A 10809-nucleotide genomic window follows, 5' to 3' on the forward strand; every position below is an offset into this window, starting at 1 on the left:
GCTAACGGGGCCCAGGGCTGCTAAAGGGGCCCAGGGCTGCTGAAGGGGCCCAGAGCTGCTAAAGAGGCCCAGGGCTGCCAAAGGGGCCCAGGGCTGCTAAAGGGGCCCAGGGCTGCTAACGGGGCCCAGGGCCCCTAGAGTTGGCTCTGACACCTCCGTAGCTCTGACACCTTTCACCGCAGATGTGGAAGGCCGACATCAACTGATTGAAAAAAAATGATATCGCTACAACTGATATCGCTACAACTGATATCTCTACAACTGATATCTCTACAACTGATATCTCTAGCTAGAACAGACATATTTTGATGGGGTTGTTATGCCAAATAGGTTTTTTAAGGTGCGGCTGCATCGACTCTATCTTTTCAAATCAAGGTTCCTATTCAGGCCCTATAACAAGGGTCATATCCCTGCCCTATAACAAGGGTCATATCCCTGCCCTATAACAAGGGTCATATTCCTGCCCAATAACAAGGGTCATATTCCTGCCCCATAACAAGGGTCATATTCCTGCCCTATAACAAGGGTCATATTCCTGCCCTATAACAAGGGTCATATTCCTGCCCTATAACAAGGGTAATATTCCTACCCTATAACAAGGGTCGTATTCCTGCCCAATAACAAGGGTCATATTCCTGCCCTATAACAAGGGTCATATTCCTGCCCTATAACAAGGGTCGTATTCCTGCCCTATAACAAGGGTCATATTCCTGCGCTATATGTAGTTAATTAATTCATGGCGTTGACTCCCAACGCTATGCTATGCTATGCTAAGCTAGCTAGCTAGATCTTTATCTTAGCATTCTAGGAAGACTCGAGGGACTGCGTGCGGACGTGACCATTTCAGTTTGTAGACTTCAGTTTGTATTCCATTACCTGTCAAACTGTCACTAACGATGTTCTTAGAAGAAATACGTTGGCTATATTCTACTGGTTATGATTCATTATTCCTGGTAGATACTACTGGTTAACGCTAGCGGCCCTGGGCCCAACTCTAGAGGCCCTGGGCCCAACTCTAGAGGCCCTGGGCCCAACTCTAGAGGCCCTGGGCCCAACTCTAGAGGCCCTGGGCCCAACTCTAGAAGCCCTGGGCCCAACTCTAGAGGCCCTGGGCCCAACTCTAGCGGCTCTGGGCCCAACTCTAGCAGCCCTGGGCCCATCTCTAGGGGCCCTGGGCCCAACTCTAGCGGCCCTGGGCCCAACTCTAGGGGCCCTGGGCCCAACTCTAGGGGCCCTGGGCCCAACTCTAGAGGCCCTGGGCCCAACTCTAGAGGCCCTGGGCCCTACTCTAGGTGCCCTGGGCCCAACTCTAGGGGGTTATAGAGAAGGAATACAAACCTTTGAGAAGATTTAAAATGTCTCCTTCCTTCCTTCCTTCTCTTTCTCGTCTTCCACAGAGAGAAATGGATTCTTTGTTTTACAGCATCAGAACCTTAAAGTAGCAGATTCATATAGTTGTTTAACATCTTCCAAGAACAGCTATTTATTTATATACTGTAGTAGCAGAAACAAAATATCATTTATATACACTGCTCAAAAAAATAAAGGGAACACTAAAATAACACATCCTAGAACTGAATGAATGAAATATTTTTATTAAATACTTTTTTCTTTACATTACATTTGAATGTGCTGACAACAAAATCACACAAAAATGATCAAATGGAAATCAAATTTATCAACCCATGGAGGTCTGGCTTTGGAGTCACACTCAAAATTAAATTGGAAAACCCCACTACAGGCTGATCCAACTTTGATGTAATGTCCTTAAAACAAGTCAAAATGAGGCTCAGTAGTGGGTGTGGCCTCCACGTGCCTGTATGACCTCCCTACAACGCCTAGGCATGCTCCTGATGAGGTGGTGGATGGTCTCCTGAGGGATCTCCTCCCAGACCTGGACTAAAGCATCTGCCAACTCCTGGACAGTCTGTGGTGCAACGTGGTGTTGGTGGATGGAGCGAGACATGATGTCCCAGGGGAACGTTCTGGGGAACGGGCCAGTCCATAGCATCAATGCCTTCCTCTTGCAAGAACTGCTGACACACTCCAGCCACATGAGGTCTGGCATTATCTTGCATTAGGAGGAACCCAGGGCCAACCGCACCAGCATATGGTCTCACAAGGGGTCTGAGGATCTCATCTCGGTACCTAGTCTGGCCCTCATTTTACCACCCTCATGGAGTCTGTTTCTGACCGTTTGAGCAGACACATGCACATTTGTGGCCTGCTGGAGGTAATTTAGCAGGGCTCGGGCAGTGCTCCTCCTGCTCCTCCTTGCACAAAGGCGGAGGTAGCGTTCCTGCTGCTGGGTTGTTGCCCTCCTACGGCCTCATCCACGTCTCCTGATGTACTGGCCTGTCTCCTGGTAGCACCTCCATGCTCTGGACACTACGCTGACAGACAAAGCAAACCTTCTTGCCACAGCTCGCATTGATGTTCCATCCTGGATGAGCTGCACTACCTGAGCCACTTGTGTGGGTTGTAAACTCCGTCTCATGCTACCACTAGAGTGAAAGCACCGCCAGCATTCAAAAGTGACCAAAACATCAGCCAGGAAGCATAGGAACAGAGAAATGGTCTGTGGTCCCCACCTGCAGAACCACTCCTTTATTGGGGGTGTCTTGCTAATTGCCTATAATTTCCACCTGTTGTCTATTCCATTTGTACAACAGCATGTGACATTTATTGTCAATCAGTGTTGCTTCCTAAGTGGACAGTTTGATTTCACAGAAGTGTGATTGACTTGGAGTTACATTGTGTTGTTTAAGTGTTCCCTTTATTTTGTTGAGCGGTGTATATATATAAACTTTAAATCCCCCAAATCCTCCATTATGAAGTAGACCCCTGGGCCACAGGCGAGTAGCCACGTACCGGGCCATGACAGACGGACAGGGGATACACCTACAATGTCCCTCCCTCTACTACTGATGACCAACCAGCAGTAATATACACAACTACAATGTCCCTCCCACTACTTACTATACACCCTCCCACATGTCTAGATATGAGCCTAGTTGTGTTGGGCAGGGGAAAAATTAGCAGTTGTTTTGATATTATTGCGAACGAAAGTTATTGCCAACAAGAGATTTAAAAATGTCAAGAAAGATTGACATGATTGTTTCTGGGATTTTTTTTCTTTTTGTTAGGTTACAGCGTTATTCTAAAATTGATTCAATTGTTTTTTCCCCTCATCAATTTACACACAAAACCCATAATGACCAGCAGGTGGAAGTGTATGACATGTTAACATCTGTTATCCTCATATTGACCAGCAGGTGGCAGTGTATGACCTGTTAACATCTATTAACCTCATATTGACCAGCAGGGGACAGTGTATGACCATGTTATCCTCATATTGACCAGCAGGGGACAGTGTATGACCATGTTATCCTCATATTGACCAGCAGGGGACAGTGTATGAGCATGTTATCCTCATATTGACCAGCAGGGGACAGTGTATGACCATGTTATCCTCATATTGACCAGCAGGGGACAGTGTATGACCATGTTATCCTCATATTGACCAACAGGGGACAGTGTATGACCATGTTATCCTCATATTGACCAGCAGGGGACAGTGTATGACCATGTTATCCTCATATTGACCAGCAGGGGACAGTGTATGACCATGTTATCCTCATATTGACCAGCAGGGGACAGTGTATGACCATGTTATCCTCATATTGACCAGCAGGGGACAGTGTATGACCATGTTATCCTCATATTGACCAGCAGGGGACAGTGTATGACCATGTTATCCTCATATTGAACAGCAGGGGACAGTGTATGACCTGTTACCATCTATTATCCTCATATTGACCAGTAGGTGGCAGTGTATGACCTGTTAACATCTATTATCCTCATATTGACCAGCAGGTGGCAGTGTATGACCATGTTATCCTCATATTGACCAGCAGGTGGCAGTTTATGACCATGTTATCCTCATATTGACCAGCAGGTGGCAGTGTATGACCATGTTATCCTCATATTGACCAGCAGGTGGCAGTGTATGACCATGTTATCCTCATATTGACCAGCAGGTGGCAGTGTATGACCATGTTATCCTCATATTGACCAGCAGGGGACAGTGTATGACCATGTTATCCTCATATTGACCAGCAGGGGACAGTGTATGACCATGTTATCCTCATATTGACCAGCAGGGGACAGTGTATGACCATGTTATCCTCATATTGACCAGCAGGGGGCAGTGTATGACCATGTTATCCTCATATTGACCAGCAGGGGACAGTGTATGACCATGTTATCCTCATATTGACCAGCAGGGGACAGTGTATGACCTGTTACCATCTATTATCCTCATATTGAACAGCAGGGGACAGTGTATGACCTGTTAACATCTATTATCCTCATATTGACCAGTAGGTGGCAGTGTATGACCTGTTAACATCTATTATCCTCATATTGACCAGCAGGTGGCAGTGTATGACCATGTTATCCTCATATTGACCAGCAGGTGGCAGTGTATGACCATGTTATCCTCATATTGACCAGCAGGTGGCAGTGTATGACCATGTTATCCTCATATTGACCAGCAGGTGGCAGTGTATGACCATGTTATCCTCATATTGACCAGCAGGTGGCAGTGTATGACCATGTTATCCTCATATTGACCAGCAGGGGGCAGTGTATGACCATGTTATCCTCATATTGACCAGCAGGGGGCAGTGTATGACCATCAAAAAGGCCACACTTTTATTGAGCGACTGAGTTGTCAATCAAAACTTAGAGTAATTTCTCTTTATTTGGGGTTTATACCTAATAAGGAAATATATTTAATTTCACAGACTATGAGAAAATGTCACAGTTATGGTTTTGTTTTAAAAGGTACCATAACAAGCATTTTATTGGAGAAGAATAGATGAGACTTGACCTACAGTACCTGGGTGTGTACAAGATCAATCATTCAAGGTGTTTTGGAAGATCCAGCTCTATAGTTCAGTGACCTCGCTGTCTTACCTGTCTAATTAAAGATATGATATGACTGTGTGTCAGGATCATCCTCCCAACCGTATTAATCCCCGGATCAAAGTCAGGATCATCCTCCCAACCGTATTACTCCCCGGATCAAAGTCAGGATCATCCTCCCAACCGTATTAATCCCCGGATCAAAGTCAGGATCATCCTCCCAACCGTATTAATCCCCGGATCAAAGTCAGGATCATCCTCCCACCTGTACTAAATTCAGGATCAAAGTGGCCAAACCAAAGATGAGCTGCTTTAATGATAAGTACAGAAATTCAGATGTCCTTTATTTTGGCACTAATATCACTCCATACAGCAGTGTAGTGTTCTGTTACAGCCAAAGATAACGATCAATCAACACGTCTTTGAATTCATTGGACAAGAGTCGTTTAATTATTTAGCAGTACCAGTTAGATGAAGTAGGGGCACTTCAAACATTTACACATCCAATGCCTGTAATCATTACAATGCCTTCTCTCAACTTTAAACCTCAGTCAGTCAGGCAGTCAGGTAGAAACCAGGTAATCATTACAATGCCTTCTCTCAACTCTAAACCTCAGTCAGTCAGGTAGAAACCAGGTAATCATTACAATGCCTTCTCTCAACTCTAAACCTCAGTCAGTCAGTCAGTCAGTCAGGTAGAAACCAGGTAATCATTACAATGCCTTCTCTCAACTTTAAACCTCAGTCAGTCAGTCAGTCAGTCAGTCAGGTAGAAACCAGGTAATCATTACAATGCCTTCTCTCAACTTTAAACCTCAGTCAGTCAGTCAGTCAGGTAGAAACCAGGTAATCATTACAATGCCTTCTCTCAACTCTAAACCTCAGTCAGTCAGTCAGGTAGAAACCAGGTAATCATTACAATGCCTTCTCTCAACTCTAAACCTCAGTCAGTCAGGTAGAAACCAGGTAATCATTACAATGCCTTCTCTCAACTCTAAACCTCAGTCAGTCAGGTAGAAACCAGGTAATCATTACAATGCCTTCTCTCAACTCTAAACCTCAGTCAGTCAGTCAGTCAGGTAGAAACCAGGTAATCATTACAATGCCTTATCTCAACTCTAAACCTCAGTCAGTCAGTCAGTCAGGTAGAAACCAGGTAATCATTACAATGCCTTCTCTCAACTTTAAACCTCAGTCAGTCAGTCAGTCAGTCAGGTAGAAACCAGGTAATCATTACAATGCCTTCTCTCAACTTTAAACATCAGTCAGTCAGGTAGAAACCAGGTAATCATTACAATGCCTTCTCTCAACTCTAAACCTCAGTCAGTCAGTCAGTCAGTCAGGTAGAAACCAGGTAATCATTACAATGCCTTCTCTCAACTCTAAACCTCAGTCAGTCAGTCAGTCAGGTAGAAACCAGGTAATCATTACAATGCCTTCTCTCAACTCTAAACCTCAGTCAGTCAGTCAGGTAGAAACCAGGTAATCATTGTAAGGCCATTCAGGCCAGACAGTTGCAGTTTCACCACAACCTTATTAAGGTCCTTATAAAGTGTCATATTAATCCTCAAATAGGGCCAGGAGTTTTTCCTGGTCAGGTAACTATAGGGTCTAGAGTATCCTAGTCATACCACATGGTCAGGTAACTATAGGGTCTAGAGTATCCTAGTTATACCATATGGTCAGGTAACTATAGGGTCCAGAGTTTTTCTTGCACAGGTCGCTTATGAGGTCAGGAAAACTCCTGGTCCTAGTCGTCATCATTGATGAGCTGCTTTAATGTTATGTGCAGCAATTCAGATGTCCTTTATTTTGGCACTAATATCACTCCATACTTACAGCAGTATAGTGTCCTGTCCAGGGGGTGTACTCCACACAGCAGTATAGTGTCCTGTCCAGGGGGTGTACTCCATACAGCAGTATAGTGTCCTGTCCAGGGGGTGTACTCCACACAGCAGTATAGTGTCCTGTCCAGGGGGTGTAATCCACACAGCAGTATAGTGTCCTGTCCAGGGGGTGTACTCCACACAGCAGTATAGTGTCCTGTCCAGGGGGTGTACTCCACACAGCAGTATAGTGTCCTGTCCAGGGGGTGTACTCCACACAGCAGTATAGTATAGATGGACTCCTGTCCTACGGGCCGTTCTGGTTCACTCTACAGAAACAGGAGATGGACTCCTGCCCTACAGAAACAGGAGATGGACTCCTGCCCTTCTGGTTCACTGTACAGAAACAGGAGATGGACTCCTGCCCTACGGGCGTTCGTTCTGGTTCACTGTACAGAAACAGGAGATGGACTCCTGCCCTACAGAAACAGGAGATGGGCCCCGTTCTGGTTCACTCTACAGAAACAGGAGATGGACTCCTGCCCTACGGCCGTTCTGGTTCACTCTACAGAAACAGGATGGATGGACTCCTGCCCTATGGACTCCTGTTCTGGTTCACTCTACAGAAACAGGAGATGGACTCCTGCCCTATGGACCGTTCTGGTTCACTCTACAGAAACAGGAGATGGACTCCTGCCCTACGGACCGTTCTGCCCTACAGAAACAGGAGATGGACCGTTCTGGTTCACTCTACAGAAACAGGAATGGACTCCTGCCCCCGGACGGGCAGAAACAGGAAATGGTTCTGGTTCACTCTACAGAAACAGGAGATGGACTTCTGCCCAGAAACAGGAAATGGACCGGGTTCTGGTTCACTCTACAGAAACAGGAGATGGACTGCCCTACGGACCGTTCTGGTTCACTCTACAGAAACAGGAAATGGACTCCTGCCCTACGGACCGTTCTGGTTCACTCTACAGAAACAGGAGATGGACTCCTGCCCTACAGAAACGGAGATGGTTCTGGTTCACTCTACAGAAACAGGAGATGGACTCCTGCCCTACGGACCGTTCTGGTTCATTCTACAGAAACAGGAGATGGACTCCTGCCCTACGGACCGTTCTGGTTCACTCTACAGAAACAGGAGATGGACTCCTGCCCTACGGACCATTATGGTTCATTCTACAGAAACAGGAGATGGACTCCTGCCCTACGGACCGTTCTGGCTCCGACAAGGTTTATAAAAAAAAAAAAATCAGCAGCCTCAGATTCCCTTTGTAATGGTACTAATTTCACTCCACACAGCAGCCTCAATCAGACGGCAGATCAATCAACCAATCAGACCGCAGACCAATCAACCAATCAGACGGCCGTAGGAGGGTGTCCTCCATTCAGAGACATCCTCCTTAGTGACCGGGTCCTGAAGGATCCCTCAGGGTGAATACTGTCTGGTTTAGCCTCACACCTGAACACCATGAGGAACCCATTCCTGTAGTTCTTATTCATCCAGCCGTACAGGAGCGGGTTGGCGAAGGTGGAGCACATGGCTACCATGTGGAAGAGTGTATAGATGAGCTTGTATTGTCTTAAGCTGAGCACCAGGTCGAGGTCACTGGCTAGTTGAAATACGTGGAAGGGTAGCCAGCATGTGGCGAAGACGACAACCACCATAACCAGCATCTTGGTGGTCTTCTTCCTGCGCTGGATGGCGTCGATGCGGCTCGCTGGACTCACGTGGTTCTTCAGCTTCACCCAGATGCAGATGTAGGCATAACTGATGATGGACAGTGGCAGCACGTACTGCAGCAGTAACATAGACAGGCTGTAAATTACCCCGTCTCTGCTGCTGCCGTAAGGCCACTTCTCATAGCAGACTGAGATCCTCAGGTTGATGGACGGGATCTCCTCCTGACGGTACTCTCTGAAGATGGCGAGCGGGCCGGCCAGCACGGCGGACAGCGTCCAGGTGAGAGCCATGATGAGCAGGCTGCTTCGCCAGGTGAGGCGCTGGCCCAGGTGGAACACGATACACCTGTAGCGCTCCAGAGCGATGACGGTCAGCGTCAGGATCGATACGTGCACGCTCAGCGCCTGGGCAAACGGGACCATGTGACACAGCACCGCGCCGAACTTCCACTCGTCGAGCAAGGTATAAACCAGTGTGAACGGTAAACACAACGTATCCACCAACAGGTCGGCCAGGGCCAGGTTAGCTATGAAGAAGTTAGTGACTGTCCTCATGTTCCGGAAGCGGATGATCATGTAGATGACAAGGGCGTTGCCTACTAGACCCAGTAGGATGATCAGACTATACGCTGTGATCAAAGCAGCCTGGACTCCTACATGCTTGGTGATGTCAGAGTGGAACCCCGGCCGGTCGAGGTGGAGGCTGAGACTGTCGTTACCCAGGATTCCTTGCTGCATGTGGGTGGAGGTGGTGTCCATGTGGACTGGCAGGTCAGGTGCTCGGTCGACCGTGCTGTTGGTGGGAGGGAGGGAGGGGGGGGAGGGAAGGAGGTAGGGGGGGAAGGAAGGAAGGAAAGAAAGGAAGTAAGGAAGGATGGAAGGAAGGAAGGAAGGAAGGAAGGAAGGAAGGAAGGAAGGAAGGAGGGGGGGGGTTCATTGCACAAGAAGAACTAGGTAGATGGTTGCAAATTAGCTTCTAGTAATTTACATTCAGTGGACACCACATGCATGCTGGTCTGGATCCTATACATTCTTGGACGGTGAACTTGAGGAAAATACTGAATCATTACTGGCTCAAAAACAATCAGATAAATATAAGTGGCACCCTGTTCCATAAACAGTGCACTACTTTTAATGTGATCTGATTCGATATATGATCTGATATGATCTATTATCTGATATGATCTATGATCTGATATGATCTATGATCTGATATGATCTGATATGATCTGATATGATCTATGATCTGATATGATCTAATATGATCTGATATGATCTATGATCTATGATCTGATATGATCTGATATGATCTGATATGATCTGATATGATCTATGATCTGATATGATCTATGATCTGATATGATCTGATATGATCTATGATCTATGATCTGATATGATCTATTATCTGATATGATCTATGATCTGATATGATCTATGATCTGATATGATCTATTATCTGATATGATCTATGATCTATTATCTGATATGATCTATGATCTATTATCTGATATGATCTATGATCTGATATGATCTATTATCTGATATGATCTATTATCTGATATGATCTATTATCTGATATGATCTATTATCTGATATGATCTATTATCTGATATGATCTAGTATCTGATATGATCTATTATCTGATATGATCTCATCCCTCCAACCCTCCCAGCACCTCATCCCTGCCAGCCTCCAATCCTCCCAGCACCTCATCCCTGCCATCCTCCAACACTCCCAGCACCTCATCCCTGCCAGCATCCAATCCTCCCAGCACCTCATCCATGCCAGCCTCCAACCCACCCAGCACCTCATCCCTGCCAGCCTCAGCCTCCAATCCTCCCAGCACCTCATCCCTGCCAGTCTCAGCCTCCAACCCACCCAGCACCTTATCCCTGCCAGACCCAGCCTCCAATCCTCCCAGCACCTCATCCCTGCCAGACCCAGCCTCCAATCCTCCCAGCACCTCATCCCTGCCAGCCTCATTCTCCAACCCTCCCAGCACCTCATCCCTGCCAGCCTCCAATCCTCCCAGCACCTCATCCCTGCCAGCCTCCAATCCTCCCAGCACCTCATCCCTGCCAGCCTCCAACCCTCCCAGCAACTCCTCCAAGCCTCAGCCTCCAACCCTCCCAGCAACTCATCCAAGCCTCAGTCTCCAACCCTCCCAGCACCTCATCCCTCCCAGCCTCCAACCCTCCCAGCACCTCATCCCTCCCAGCCTCCAACCCTCCCAGCACCTCATCCCTCCCAGTCTCAGCCTCCAATCCTCCCAGGACCTCATCCCTCCCAGCACCTCAACCCTTCCAGCCTCAGCCTCCATCCCTCCCAACTCCAGGGGAGACAAACACAGATAGAAATGGAATGTGTT

The 10809-nt window shown here is 47.2% G+C and overlaps 1 protein-coding gene across 1 annotated transcript; it reads right to left on the bottom strand.

Annotated features, from left to right (window-relative positions):
- Positions 1-8117: 8117 nt before the first annotated feature.
- LOC124010496 (neuropeptide Y receptor type 2-like) lies at positions 8118-9200 on the bottom strand. Its single transcript, XM_046322983.1, has one exon. It carries the CDS (start codon positions 9198-9200, stop codon positions 8118-8120), a length of 1083 nt encoding a protein of 360 aa, XP_046178939.1.
- Positions 9201-10809: the final 1609 nt, after the last annotated feature.

This window comes from Oncorhynchus gorbuscha, linkage group LG23, assembly GCF_021184085.1.
Source record: "Oncorhynchus gorbuscha isolate QuinsamMale2020 ecotype Even-year linkage group LG23, OgorEven_v1.0, whole genome shotgun sequence".
Lineage (NCBI taxonomy): Eukaryota > Metazoa > Chordata > Actinopteri > Salmoniformes > Salmonidae > Oncorhynchus > Oncorhynchus gorbuscha.

Coding starts and splice junctions, on each gene's coding strand:
- LOC124010496 (XM_046322983.1), bottom strand. CDS start 9,200: ATGGACACCACCTCCACCCACATGCAGCAAGGAATCCTGGGTAACGAC.